Source organism: Mytilus edulis, chromosome 3 (genome assembly GCF_963676685.1).
Source record: "Mytilus edulis chromosome 3, xbMytEdul2.2, whole genome shotgun sequence".
NCBI lineage: Eukaryota > Metazoa > Mollusca > Bivalvia > Mytilida > Mytilidae > Mytilus > Mytilus edulis.
The window spans coordinates 102,301,747-102,317,944 of record NC_092346.1 but is presented as its reverse complement, the minus strand read 5'-3'; the positions used below and the strand labels follow the sequence as shown (position 1 = coordinate 102,317,944).

General features: G+C 33.7%; 1 protein-coding gene across 3 annotated transcripts in view; it reads left to right on the top strand.

Annotated features, from left to right (window-relative positions):
- Positions 1–11,155: 11,155 nt before the first annotated feature.
- LOC139518045 (symplekin-like) overlaps positions 11,156–16,198 on the top strand; it is a 68,594-nt gene continuing 63,551 nt past the window's right edge. For 2 of the 3 annotated variants that reach the window (XM_071309690.1, XM_071309692.1), the window contains exons 1-3: positions 11,164–11,353; positions 13,536–13,604; positions 14,608–14,661. In XM_071309690.1, coding sequence (XP_071165791.1) covers positions 11,264–11,353; positions 13,536–13,604; positions 14,608–14,661 — 213 coding nt within the window. In that variant the 5' untranslated portion in view covers positions 11,164–11,263. Of the gene's footprint in view, positions 11,354–13,535; positions 13,605–14,607; positions 14,662–16,198 lie in introns of all 3 variants that reach the window. The other variant, XM_071309689.1, reaches the window with a different exon arrangement.

Below are 16,198 nucleotides of genomic sequence, written 5' to 3'. Positions count from 1 at the left end.
GGAGAGTTGTCTCATTGTCAACGATACCACATCTTCTATTTTTTGTATGATTGCCGATGAGACAACTCTCCATCCAAGTCAGATTGACTTGTAGAAAAAAAAACCCACTACAGGTCAAAGTACGGTCTTCGACACGGAGCCCTTGTTCACACCTAACTGCAACTGTAAGCCACAAAGTGCCCCAAAAATGAAGTGTAAAACCATTCAAACGTTGAAACCCGGTAACGGTCTAATCTATGTAAAAGACGAGAAACAAAAAATACTTATGAACCACATCAACAAACGAAAACCACCGAACATCGGGTTCCCGACCCAGAACAAGTACAAATATACGCAGCTGCTTCACATGTATGTCAACAGCTACCAACCTTCGCTCTTACATGAAACATCACAACGTAGAGATAGAAAGAAAAGTCTACAATGTACCTTTGATTAAACAGTTTAACATGTGTCTCATTCTGAACGAATCAAGTTATATGTAAACTGCAGCGTGGTTTTAGATCAAAAGTTGGCTGTGAAAGACAACTTCTAACATTCACACAACAAATACTTAATTATATGGCAAAGTTGTCATGGAATTTCCAAAAGCGTTTGACAAAGTGACCCATGAAAGACTTATCCTAAAACTGAAACGCATGGGAATAAATAACAAAACATCATATTGGATAGAGGCATGGTTATCACATTGATCTCAAAAAGTGGTAGTTGACAGTCACACATAATTTAGCTGTCCCGTACTGTCAGACGTTCCCTAAGGCTCTGTTCCCGGCCCATGTTGGTTCTTAATTTACATAAATGACATGCCAGACACCCTCAAAAGTAATGTTCGCCTCTTTTCAGATGACACTATAGTGTATTTAACAATATAATCACTAACTGACTGCCATATCCTTCAATCAGACTTAAATAAATTGGAACAATGGGAGCAAGAATGGCTTATGTCCTTTAACCCAGACAAATGTGAAATCATCCACATAACAAGAAAACATAATCCAATCATCTTTAAATACACACTAGACCACACTACATGATCATATTCTAAAATCAATAGACAAAGCAAAATATCTGGGCATATCCACTAATTATCTGACAAGGAATTCTCATATAAATAACATCACAAATAAAGCAAATGCATCACTGAGATTTATCATAAAAGAAACGTCAAAACCAACAACATAAAAACAACAGAACTCGCTTACAAAACATATGTAAGACCAAAAATAGAATACTGTAGTGTTGTCTGGGACCCCTGGAAGAAACGACATATACATAAAATTAAAATGATTCAGAGAAGAACTGGCAGGTATACACTTAACTTCAATACAGCTACCACTGAATTTAAAGCAGTGTAACTGGCAGTCATGCTTGAACATCTAAGCTGGCCAACACTACAACAAAGAAGAAATCTTGCATCAGTCACCATGCTATACAAAATTCAACATCAATTAGTTTCCGTCCCAATAAATAAATACTTGATACCATAAAAAAAAAAGATAAATTTGTACAGCCATTCTCTCCCACAAATTACCATTTATATTCATTTAATAATAAGGTTGTAGAATTCCTTACCATACAAAATAGCTTGTAGCCCTGACTTAGAAGCATTTCCGCATTTAAGTCTGGTGCAAAACCACATATGTATTGCTAAATCGAATCTTGGTTTTATCTATATACCAAAAAATAAACAGCCAGGCAGACAGCGACCTTTTGCAAAAAGACTTAACATCATTGGAAGAATGGGAGAATAAACGGCAAATGAGTTTTAACGCTAAAAAAAGCATAGTTATAAGAATAACTCAGAAGAACAAAGAAGTGAGAGATACATAATATAAACTCCACGGACATACACTAGACAATGTTGATGCAAGCAAATAATTAGGCGTAACAATAAGCAACAACCTATCGTGGAATAGACACATTGACACTATTGTAGGCAAAGGAAATAAACATTGGTATTTATCCGAAGAAATCTAAAAGACTGCACAAAACCAGTAAAAGCAGCAGCATATACAGTATAAAAAAGAAGATGTGGTATGATTGCCAATGAGACAACTATCCACAAAAGACCAAAATGACACACCATGGTAAGACCTTCAGTGGAATATGCCTGCACAGTTTGGGATCCATCGAGCCAAAAAAAGATTAAATCATAAGATAAGATAAGAAAACTTTATTTTGATTCGGCATAAGTACAAATAAGCAACACAAGCTCTAAGGAGCTTTTGACCAAATATAAAAACATACAAATAACATAAAAACAGTGCATTTAGACATATAAAACAACCTGTAATACAAAGTTGAAATCTCACATACATAGCATGCAATAAAAAAAGGCAACAAATTATCGAATGAAGTAAAAACATGCTAGACCAGAGCAACCAAAAGCAGCATAAATAATAAACAGCACAAGAATTATCTGCAAGCAGAACAGCGACATTCCAAACCGTTCTAGGACTGAACAAGACTTTTAAAATGTGAAAAACTGTTTTCAGTCCTGAAATGGTTTGGAAGGCTGTTCAAAAATGTAGCAGCAGCAAATTTGAACGATTTTTTTTACCGTAACGGGTTGACTTTACCTGTGGAATTTCAAGAATATTTACATACCTGAAAGAATATTTAGATTTTTTGACATTCACCAAATTTTGTAAGCACGCAGGAGCTATGTTGTTAATAATTTAAAAAGTTTCTAGAGCCATTGTTCTTATCCGTGACGTCTGATCTGCAAGGAGGGCACCGTAGCTTTAAGTAAGAGGTCCTCGTAGGAGCTGGTAAAATCCTCATATACAAAACGGAGTGCTCTTTCCTGCACCTTTTCTAGTTTTTTGGAATTTTTCTCAGTGCAAAAATGCCATGGCAAAGGGCAAAAATTAAAATTACTAAGAATAAAAGTATGAAATATAGTAAGTTTACTAAGTCTATACAAAACTGAGCCTAAACGTTTTAAAACATTTAATTGCTGTGATGCCTTCCTACAGATTGAGCTGATATGAACATCAAAATTAAGCTGGTAGTCTATCTCTATGCCTAATAATTTTACTGTTTTTTTCACATGTAAGGTTCGAATTTTGAATATGTATAGATGGGTTCTTTTCAAAGGTCTTTTTGCCAACAGCCAAAACTTGAAATTTGTCAGGATTTGCTTGCATTTTATTCACCCTAAACCACTCAATAAGTATTTTTGAATCAGATTCCAAAGTTGAAATTAATAAATCGAAATCTGGAATACAGAAAGACAAAGTATTATCATCTGCATAGTTATATAAACTACCATTTTTAACAAAAAGAAAAATAAAATTTATAAATACGTTAAACAACAACGGTGGTACGCCTTTATGGATGTCAGCCCAACCACTCAGAACATTGTTGACTTTAATTTGCTGTTTTCTATTAGATAAATAGGACTTTAAAAGAGCAACTGCATTGGGGTTAAACCATATGCTGATAGTTTATCTAGCATAATATTGTGAGGCAGGCAGTCAAAAGCCTTAGAAAGATCCATTAATACCGCTGCAATGTACTGGTTTTTATCAAGAGCTTCACGCCAGTCATCTAACACTCTGAGAAGTAGGGTCTGACATCCATGTCCACGTCTAAATACACACAAAAATGGATTAAATATTTTATCAAAATAATCAGTTACTAGTAATTGAATTTCATATATTTTTTTCAAAGATTTTAGAAAATATGGGTAAGACACTAACTGGTCTATAATTTGTTTTTAATAATGGGTCACTCTTTTTATAAAGGGGGTCACTTGGGCTTCTTAAGGGAAACAGTTATTATCAATTGACAAATTTACAAGAGTTGTCAGCTGTGGTGCAATATTAAGATTTACAATTTTTTACTATTTTTGCTGGAATACCATCAGCTCCTGTAGCCTTCTTTATGTTTATTTTATTTCAAAAATTTTCAACATTATCATTGGAACAAGTTCAAAAAGACTTTAAAAGAGCAGCAACATTCGTTCATAATAACTACTCAGACCGAACACCTGGCTGTGTAACACATACGGTGTTTATATATCTCAACTTGTACGATTCGCTCGTGTATGTAACAATGTTTTAGATTTTAACGAGAGAAATTTATGTATTACTGAAAAATTATTACACCAGGGTTTTCGATATCACAAACTAGTCAAAACATTTACTAAATTTTATCATCGGTATAAAGACATCATTCGTAAATATAGCTCAACATGCAGACTTCTAATACGTTCAGGTATTTCACATCCAATTTTTTATGGTAATATTCTTTATAAAGCACAAAGGTGTCAGTATTCACCTCAGAAACTTACAAAACCTTTGAATAGACTTATTAAGAAGGGATATAATTACGATACTGTTGTCAAGTCATTAAAGATTGCATATTTTGGCGTTAATATTGAGTCACTGATAAGGTCTTTGCATCGGAACTAAACACATTATTTAAAAAAAAAACAGTTGTTGGCATGACACGGGTTATGTTCTTCTCATATATGTTATGATGGTATGATACTAAACCCCTAACGGGAAGGATTGTGCCTGATGTTCATATGATGATATCATAATCTTTCAGTCAGTTTAATTGAAGTCTGGAGCTGGCATGTCAGTTAACTGCTAGTAGTCTGTTGTTATTTATGTATTATTGTCATTTTGTTTATTTTCTTTGGTTACATCTTCTGACATCAGACTCGGATTTCTCTTGAACTGAATTTTAATGTGCGTATTGTTATGCGTTTACTTTACTACATTGGTTAGAGGTATAGGGGGAGGGTTGAGATCTCACAAACATGTTTTACCCCGCCGCATTTTTGCGCCTGTCCCAAGTCAGGAGCCTCTGGCCTTTGTTAGTCTTGTATTATTTTAATTTTAGTTTCTTGTGTACAATTTGGAAATTAGTATGGCGTTCATTATCACTGGACTAGTATATATTTGTTTAGGGGCCAGCTGAAGGACGCCTTCGGGTGCGGGAATTTCTCGCTACATTGAAGACCTGTTGGTGACCCTCTGCTGTTGTTTTTTATTTGGTCGGGTTGTTGTCTCTTTGACACATTCCCCATTTCCATTCTCAATTTTATGATTAAACAATTACAGTGGGAACGCCTGGAAGAACGTAGAAAAACCAACAGACTATGTATGCTATTTAAAATCCACCATGCGCTTATTGATATAGATAGACAACAATATCTATTACCCAATGACAGCCGGACCAGAAGTATAGGCCGCTTTTACCAAGAAAGAACATAAACTGAAACCTATGGACAGTCATTCTTCCCAAAGACCATCAGGGATTGGAATCAACTTCAAGCTAAAACAACATCAGCCGACTCGATAGAGGGTTTCAGAGCTGCTCTGAAAGCAGGCTCTGGAAGGAAGTGAACAGCATAGAGTGTACATAATTTTAATTGTCAATTGGCGAATGTTTTAAATGTATATAACTTTGAGAGGACTTGCTGCCTTGCCCGGCAATGCGCTAAGTTTTCGCGGGACCATACACATTCATCTTCTTCTATAGGTTTCTACACGGCCGACACTCGGCTAACCGAGAGTTTGGTCGGTTAATCTATATTGAGTATGCGGCTATATCGGCGGTTGGTCTGTTAATCGGGTTGGCTAAAGTCTGTTAATCAGGTGTTATCGAGAAAATCATTGCAAGGTCATTATGTTTCATTGTATAACTTTTTAATTATATTTATATCATAAAAACTATTCATGTCTGACAAAACGATTTGGAGTACTGAATCCAGTGGTGTAATTATTTTTTTTCTAGCTTCAATAAACGATCTATAAAATGAAAAGGCGAGTTACTCATCAGTAAATTTATACACATTTTACACACACAAAATGTACACAAAAATGACAAGTTGGTTGATTTTACTTGCATGCAATATTTTGAACATCGAAATAAGACAGGCATTATGTTTGTTTACCATATCAACATCAATATGTAAAAAATCTACACGAAAAACTGTATTTTGGTGACATAAATCAATTTTTAATAAAAATGTGGTCTGTTAATGGGTCGGATGTATAAAACTCGGTCTGTTAATTGGTCTGTTAAGAGTTATGAATGACATTACAAGCATAATTTAATTGCTATATGGGGTGTTATCTGAATAAAGGGATAGACTCAAGATTAGTGGCTAGAATATATGGAAACAACACATGAAAAATGAAACATAAGTTTAGACAATGGAATCTGAAAATTGATAAAAATGGTTTCAAAAAGTGTAATATCAAAGTAATATTAATTTCAAAAGACAATACATACCGGAAATAAACTCCTCATAGATACCAGGATTGAAATTTTATATTTATGCCTTATATTTACGCCAGACACGCGTTTCGTCTAAGAAAAACTCATCAGTGACGAAAGAAATGTTTAAAAGGCCAAATAAAATACGAAGTTGAAAAGCATTGAGGAAACACAACTAATACCGGCGTCACACATCAGCGTATAGCACTGGCGTGTTCAAAATCATTTACGCTGCCAATACGCTAGTAATTTTGGATGCATTTAAGGTAGATCATAAGTAAATGTTTTTTGAGACAGAATTTTCATATAATTTGACAAAATGAAGATTTTCCTATGCTGTTTTCAAAAATATAATAAAAAGTATGGGTCAACGTGCTATTTTTCAAGCTATGAGTCGTTGAAAATTGCCTAAATTTGGTTAGTTTGTTCATGAAAAACCATAACAGTGAATAAAAAAAATTCTATGAGATAGAATTTTGAAAAAAATTGTGAGAAGATAGGTTTTATAATATGTTTTAAGAAAATAAAAAGAAAACATGGTGTCACCGAACTTGTTTTCTTGCCACAAGTAAAAAAAAAAATCCCTATTAGCCCAGTATAAATTTTGTACTAAAAGAGTTATCTCCCCTTAAATGACTCATTTGAAAAAAAAAAATGATTTTAAAAACCAAAAAGGTTGATATTTGTTAAAATATTTTGAATAATACAATAAATTAGCAAGTTTTCTTTATATAAATAAACAGTCTAACCATTAAATTGCAAATCTGTTTCCAAATTTGCTGATTTGGGCAAATAACTATACCGATTTTGTACTGTGATTGTACAATCCAAGATAGAAGAGGGACGAAAGATACCAAAGGGACAGTCAAACTCATAAATCTAAAACAAACTGACAACGCCATGGCTAAAAATGAAAAAGACAAACAGAAAAACAATAGTACACATGACACAACATAGAAAACTAAAGAATAAACAACACGAACCCCACCAAAAACTAGGGGTGATCTCAGGTGCTCCGGAAGGGTAAGCAGATCCTGCTCCACATGCGGCACCCGTCGTGTTGCTTATGTGATTACAAATCCGGTAAATAGTCTAATTCGGTAGGTCAAATTCATGAAAGGGAAGGGGATTGTAGTTACGACGTGAGGAACATATCTGATATCATTTGTGAAATGGTTATTCCATAACGGTCAACCAACTCGTGATGGCGTCCGTAAAATTTACGAAGGGATGATTTCAACTTCACCATTTGGAACTCTTGATTTAATAGCTTCCTTGTGAGCAGTAACCCTCTATCAAGAAAATCATGATAGGAAATGCAAGCACGGGAATATCGTATCAATTGAGAGATATATACCCCGTATGCAGGTGCTGCTGGAATGTTGCTACTTAGAAATGGAAAGTTCACAATTGGGAAGCTGAAATCATCTCTTTTGTCGTAAAGTTTTGTCTTCAACCGACCCTCATTGTCCATTTCTAGATGTAAGTCAAGATATGAAGCTGACTTAACATGATAGCGGTACCATGAATCTACCTTAACCTGTCAATCATATTTGTAACGTGTGCAAAACGAGCTTTAAGCGTGTATTGGGCGTACTAGAAACGTATGTTGGCGTATGTTGTATGTTTTTTATACTGCATACAAATTTCCTGTGATTGTAGCGTTCATCAAGCGTATTTACTTTCCTTCATTGGCTAGAGGAATAGGGGGAGGGTTGATATCTCATAAACATGTTTATCCCCGCCGCAATTTTGCGCCTGTCCCAAGTCAGGAGCCTCTGGCCTTTGTTAGTCTTGTGTGATCTAGTATACATATCTTTTAAGGGGTCAACTGAAGGACGCCTACGGGTGCGGGAGTTTCTCTCTACATTGAAGACCCATTGGTGGCCTTGGCCTGCTCTATGGTCGGGTTGTTGTCGCTTTGAAACATTCCCCATTTCCTTTCTCAATTTTACCTTTGTATTTAGACGTACTAAAAACTTATGCAACGCGCTTTGGACTATTGCTAAGCGTTCCTATGGCATGCAACTAACGTATACCGACTTTGTAAATTTTCTCTGTACGTTTGGTGCACGCAGGTCTATACGCCAATGTGTGACGCCGGCATAAGGTAATCTATTCCTGAGGTAGAAAAGCCTCAATATTTCAAAGAAAACGCATGGAATTTAACCAGCTGCATTGCAACATATGACAGATTCATAGATGTTACAGACTTTGAACAGACAAAACAAAATAAGGCTGATTGATAACTTGGCGTAAATAATAAATTCGTGCGAATTCGAGCGGCCAATCAGTCCATATAACGCTATATTGAAGTGACACACCCTTCAATGAAATACAAAGAAATAAAATTAAAATAAAAGTTCTCTTTCTATAAGGATACTGTTGCACCGTATTGTAATTTTTTCGTCACAAGTACATCTCATTTTTTTCAATGTGAAAATATAAACTAAAGGTAGTAAGACTATTGTCGTGGCTAAATAACTCTTAACTGACACGATTTAAATTGTCCAACCCATTAACAGACTGTATTCCCCTAATATTCATTAAAATGTGGTATTACTCAACTTATATACCAATTATGAAATATTTATCAATGACAATTATTTTTTTAGAACCAAAGTACTATTTTGTGTCCTTTAAATCATATATAAAAATGTCTTTTAGCCTTTTATCCAAAATATTGCTATGCGTACAAGCATAAAAACCACATACTTGCGAGACGCCTTTTCGTTTTACTTAAAACTGCGCAGGCTATGTATTTTTTTTACTGGTGGAAAATGTTCTATGATAGATATCATTTTGTCAGACACTTTTCTTTTTTTGATGTGGTTCTCATAATATGGCAAAAATCTATATATTTAACAGAGTTTAACATTAAATTTTGAGTTTTACTCTTAACAGACGTATAACCAACCCGATTAACAGACCAACCGCCGATATAGCCGCATACTCAATATAGATTAACCGACCAAACTCTCGGTTAGCCGAGTGTCGGCCGTGTTCTAGCGATCCTTCAATTATTGAAGATTATTCGCCGGGCGTCGACTATAAAATTTATAATTTACACTTTAGCAACAAAAATCAAAAATAACAAAATCAAAAAATCAACATAACGTATTTACATTTGAAAAAATGAATTGTAATAAAACTATATACATTTGATAACAGAATAGTTAGGGATAAAATATGGGGATGAGAGCAGATTCTGAGATCATACTCTTGAATCCCTGTACTGTACTGCATGATACTATTTGTTGTGGCAGATGATTCCAATTTATAACAGTTCGTGGATAAAATGAATATTTATAACTGTCTTTGGATGTTTGTATTTGCCTAAATGGGTGTGGATTGCTATGTCTGGTTCTATTGTCTAGTGGGATCAAAAGGATATGTGTAGGGACTGCAACAATTTCATGTATAATTTTGTAAAAGAAAACAAGTCTGTATCGTAAACGCCTAATTTCGAGTGGGTACCAATTTAGGTCTGTCATCATTTCAGTAACTGAGCTGGTGTTATGGAAGCGGTTGCATGAGAAGCGTGCTGCTCTTCTTTGAACTTTTTCGATTTGTGAAATTTGCTGTTTTTGATGTGGGTCCCAAATTGTTGAGCAGTACTCTAATTTTGGTCGGACAAGAGCTTTATATGCGTGAGCTTTAACTTTCGGTGATGCTATTTTTAGGTTTCTACGAATAAATCCAAAGGACTGGTTTGCTTTTGATGTCATGTTATCGATATGTTTGTCCCATTTTAAATTTGATTGAAGAGTTAGGCCTAAATATTTTGTAGAGTCGACTTTTTCTAGAGAGTGATTGTGTAATTTATAAGTGAAGTCTAAAGGTTTCCGTTTTTGAGTTACACTGAGAATGTTGCACTTATCAGGGTGAAAATGCATGAGCCAGTCCTGCTCCCACCTGCCGGCCGCTTCTAAGTCAGACTGTAATTTAAGTGTGTCATCTGGTTTTTTAATTTCCCTATAAATAATGCTATCATCTGCAAACAATCTTAATGTACTATGTTCAATATATTCTGCCAAATCATTAATAAAGATTAAAAATAAAATTGGACCAAGCACTGTGCCTTGAGGTACCCCAGATGTTACAGGAATTGTATTTGATGTTTCACCTTCAAGGACTACTGTTTGTGTTCTGTTTGTTAAGAAATCTTGAATCCAATGATATGCATTACAATTTATACCGTAGAAACCAATTTTATACATGAGGTGGTGGTGTGAAACTTTATCGAATGCTTTTGCAAAATCCATTATTATGATGTCTATTTGGATGTTTTTATTATTTGAATTTGCAAGATCTTGAATAAATGATATTAGCTGAGTTTCACAGGAGCGGGAGGATCGAAAACCGTGTTGTAAGTCATATAGAATTTTATTTTTTTCCAGATGTTTCATTATGCTACTAGCTACAACATGTTCTAATAGTTTGCAGCAGATGCAAGTCAATGATATTGGGCGATAGTTTATGGGATCGTGTTTGTCGCCTTTTTTGAAAGCGGCTGGACATACACTTGCGTGACGCCAGTCGTCTGGGATCTTTCCAGAGTTCAGTGATGCTTGAAATATGATTGATAAGATGGGAGTGATAGATGATTTACACTCTTTTAAAAATTTTCCATGGATGAGATCAGGCCCAGCGGCTTTGTTGATATTGATATTATTTAATAGTTTTTCTATGCCCTGTTGTTGTATCTTAATATTCAGTATGAATACGGTTCCTTACTTGGAAGAAGAAGAAGAAGAAGAACATTTTGAAGTTAAGAAGTATTGTGTAGAGGTATATATATAGATAGATTTCTTAATCAAATTTGGTAGTTTTATTGTTTTTGGCATACTAAATATTTATATGTTTTTAATGATAAAGCACAACGCGGAAATTATCGTCTCCGATCCTGATGTTTCTAGCTCTTTTTCAACTTCCGGTTATCAGCATGAGGGAAAACTGGGAAAATGCAAAAGTCAACAAAAATAATTGAACACAAATTCCCTATTTTGATTAGTTTTATTTGATTAAGATGTCTGCAGAAAGTCAGCCAACCCCTCTGTCGACTGCTGCACAGTTCTTCATGGACGAAGAAGAGGGCAGCACGTCCACTTACGATAGGGTAACAACGCATAAAAAATGTGTTTTTTTTCTTTCTGCACTGCTACTGCCACCTGTCAATACATCAGGGATCACCTCTACCTAATCTAGTGTGATACACTGAATTTCCCTCCACTGCCTTTGATAATTATTTAACACACTAAATTGTTGGCTGCCACGCTTCAAATATAGATATTATTTTAAATACCCGATATATTTGACCCAATAGGCAATAGGTAAATTTCCAAAGTATTCAGAGCAACTGAGTACAATGCAATTCACTAGCAAGCGACTGGGGCAATAAAGTGGCTTGCTCATCCCTTACTTTGCTATGTCTGACCGTCAAAAGAGATACTTTGTACAGTGGAGTCCCCGGTGTCCGCGCGGCCGGTGATACAGCGCATAAACTGATTTCATTATATCAACAAGGTAACACAAATAAAATTGTTCTTGTTATTGTTTTAACATTCCAAAGGGATAAAAAAGAATAAAATTGATTAGTTCCAGATGGAAATAATAACTGCAATCCCGTGATTTACAATATTTGGCCAATGTCCATTAAAAAAAAATACAGCATCAGATAAAATTTGTTTTACTTACATGTAAGTCAAATTTTTATCAGATTGAAACAATTTTTGCGCCATTGTCAAATGACCCCCACCATCGTTAAATTGTCCAGTTACAAAGAAAACAGTTGAACAAGTCGAACACATGCATTTATTTTGACTTACGCAATCAGCATCCCACAAGTACAAAATAAGACGTAAAACAGTAATTATTATTTCATCGCAAATAACTCGAGTACTGCTGTAACGATAATATAGAATTACTTTCAAAGTTAAAAAAAAGTGAAAACTTAATATTTCCTGTAAAGAAATATCATATCTATTTTACGAATTCATTTCGTAGTTTACAATCAAATTGATACATCTACGTTTCCGGTTTTTATTCAGACTCGAAAGATGCATGTTGCATAGCAGTAATTTGCTAGATAAAGTCATTAAAAACATTTTCATTTGTCAACGTTTGCTTTACAAATATCTTTAACCTTTTACATAACCCAAGTGTACGAATCGTTTTGTTGTTGCTGAAAATCAGCCATACTGGTAATGCCTAGCTAATGGGTTCATGACTTCTGAATTTGAGTGTCAGTGAAAAATAACCTCCACATGATTTTTAACCCCCATAACAATTACCAAAAATAGCAAGAAAACTACATGGGGACCTTCTTGACAGCTTTTGATCATTCTCTACAAAGGGGGGGGGGGGGGGGGGGGGCATGAAGGCTTGGCATTTGAATGGTTACAATACTAACGCCAATTATTGAAAATATTTATACTTCTATAATGAAAATTCAAATAAATATAATTTAAATAAGCAATGAATTAGCATGTTCACCATTCTTTATATGGAGGGATGAAATATATTCGATCACGCTACACTGTTCAGCATAGACACGTGGTGAAAGTTCCTCCATCGTTCAATTTTCATCCATGGAGATCCCTATAAAATGAAGTTTCTGCTGAAATATTTGGAAGTGTGGTCTAAACTCTACAGGCATATTAATAAAACACATAGTTGATTGTATCACAATTTTATTGTTTTGTGTGTTAGGCTACAAGGCATGATTATATTCAGCATTACCTCCTTATGTCTGTGAAGTTTTAAATTGCACCATCGAAAGGATCAGATAACAAGCAATAAACATTGTTGAACGAACATGTTGAAGACTGGAAGAATTGCCATTGGAAATAATATGTTTTTTTATATATTTAATATCAATAGAAATTAGCTTAAACTGCAGTTACACAAAAAATGACATTGTTAAACAGAATCTAATGTAAACAGCTTGAATAAACCTTCTTAATATGAATATGGTTAATAACATAAAAAGGGTCTGATAGTGGCTGATTCATGCGTGTGAATATAAATGTTCAATAAACTAAAATTGTCCATAAGATAAAATTTGTGAGTGATTGTACTTTCTCCTGAGAAATCATCCAAAGTTAAGTAGAATTTCAAAATTGATATGAGAAGGTGAAAATTGACCTAAAATATTGAACAGTCATAAGTTAAACATGTTGAAAGTAATTCTAAATAAGGTACTGAAATAAATTTTAGTAAGTTGTCTACACTTCAACCAGCGTAAAATTGAGAAAAAAATTTCAATGTTTCTTGTGACAATTTTAAGATTATTATTTCAGGTTGTTGAACTGGTCAACCAGGCTACTTTGATGCAAAAAGATGTTCAAAAGATTGGTAATTTAAGACAGGTATGTTAACAATTGATTGGTAAAGATACAATTGTAAATTTGAGCAGGTAATATGTATGTAGATAACTACCTCAGTGCTGAATGTAGATTGTTTGGTAATTTAAAAATGGGAATGATTACCAAAGAGTAGAGAGAATGGAAATTTCAAACATGATATTTATGACTTAGATAAATTATATACATTTTTGTACATGTATTTAATTGTTTTACCATGTGTGTTCATTCAAGACTCACACTTTTGTTTTCCAGGTTTTACTTACTCTTGCATTTCAGATATGACTATACTTACAATGTCTTAACATAAGTACCAGATAACGTTGCACCACAACATTCTTAAGATGAAATAAAACTACATATAAATGTACATGTAGATTTCTTAAACGATTTTGTAAACATCAATCATCTGTTGATTATATAATCAAAAGTTGACCTTTGAGTCATTCTTTTCATTTTTACTTTGATTATTCTCCAAATTATCAAAATTCAAATGTATATTTCCTTTTAATGATTGAAAATTAAGTATATGCTTCAGAAGTGTATACAATTGAATTTTGTGTGTAATCAAATTAATGGCAAACATTCTATATCAGCCATCAATGGTGATATCCTTACCAGTCATGGTAATTTTAGCTTTATCAGAAAAAAACAGTCTTGTTCAAAGTATATAGTTAAGAGTGTATGATGTGACTTTTTAACAATCACCCCCATATCAACCCTCAATAAATTTGATAACTTGAGCTAAGATTTCAGGATTATATTGGGGTCTCAACTAAAAAAACCACTCAAGATGATGCAAGTGTGATATTTAAAAAAATCCATGCAATATTCTCTATATGATTATAGTATCTATTAACATAGAACTATAAATTATTGAAACAAAATGTACATACAATTGTTAAAATGCCTCAAACTTTGGTTTTAAGATGTCAAGATTTAATAAGATTTCACATATTGACAGTTCACTTTGAACATGAATTTTACAACTGATATGATTGTGTTGTAGGTACAAGAATTAATTGTACACAAGGAGCCAGGATTATTGGATAACTTTCTTGAGGTAAGATTGTACATCATATGAAACCTACATGCAACAGCAATTAAATCTGGAGGTTTAGGTATATACTATTGAAACAAATTATGTAAAGGAGAGAAACTAGAAGCAACAATAGAAGCAGTATTTGACTTCATTAAAAAACTCTTGTCATCAAGTTGAATTTTAAAGGCAGCCAGCCATGGCAATAATTCCAGTGTGCATTACTGACATTGCATTATGCCCTCTGCTTACTTAAGCTTAATGTAATTGATTTATTTGTTTGCATATCTGCGCTTTATATCTCTTACTCCCCCTTAACCAGAGATTGTATAGAAAATTTTCAAAATGTTATGTCTTAATTAATGATAATATATCTATTTGTAAAACAATTTTACTTTAAATATGATTTTATGACACTAGTAGCCAGATTAAAGTCTGAAACGGTCATTTTGGTCTGATCAAGTCTTGATCGACTTAATTTACCGCTAGAGAAACACGTTGAGACTTTTCAGATTTTAAGACACTGTTCAGATATGTTATGTCAAGTCTGTTCAGTCATGTCAAGTTAATCAAGATGGAAGGCTCTAGCGTTCAATCAAGTCTGTTAAGACTGTTTTGGACAAATTAAGACCAATCATAAAAAGCAACGTTCAAAACTTTCAGATCGTGTTAAGATCCGTTTAGTGTGTTAGAATGATATTAGGAGTTACGCCCCTTTATGTGGATGATACATTGTATTATAAATGCTAGAATAAAAAATGTATATTATTTTGATTTATTAAACATAAAATCATTCGTTGGCTTTTTATTTCTTTTGGTCTTTGTTTAAGGTATAAGAGAATAAATTATATATTATACAGTTTTGTTAGCTTGTTTTGTTGTAGAAATAAATTATTCACCAATAACTGTTTCTGATTTTATTTTTTTATTTTTTTTCTGGTGTTAATTTATGTATTTATCTACTTATTCTTTGAAAAAAGTAATTGCAAATTTTGGACGTAACACTAACAAAAGAGTGACAACAACATCTTATAAATTTCATACGTCCAAATCACGTTTCTGGATTTTACTTCATCTGGAACGATCAACGCAAAATACAAGTATTTTATATGTCAGATAATTTATATCGTTAATTTCGTTATCCTCATCAGGCCGCATCAGGGAACCATGATTCCGTTTGAACTAAGCTTCTGAAACTGCTCTAAGGCCGTGAAGTGAGAGTGTTAAAACTATAAATAACATACCATCGGAAAGAGAAGGATGTCGATAGGTTTTACAGAAAAGAGAATGATCGGCTATAACTATGAATAATAGAGAAAATGGAAAAAAATATAAAGAATGGAGAATTTATTAATAAGGTGCTTGAATATAAAGAATTGATAATAATAGACAAAAAGTATAAAGAAAAAACCCGGCCTACTAAACATTAAAGAATACAGAAATAAAGGACCCCCCTCCAGATCCTCATAGATTAAAACAATATAACCTAATTTTAAGTTCAGCATCGAGTATATGTCTTAGTACATCTTTTTGTAAATGCGCTTATCCTTTCTTTCATTTG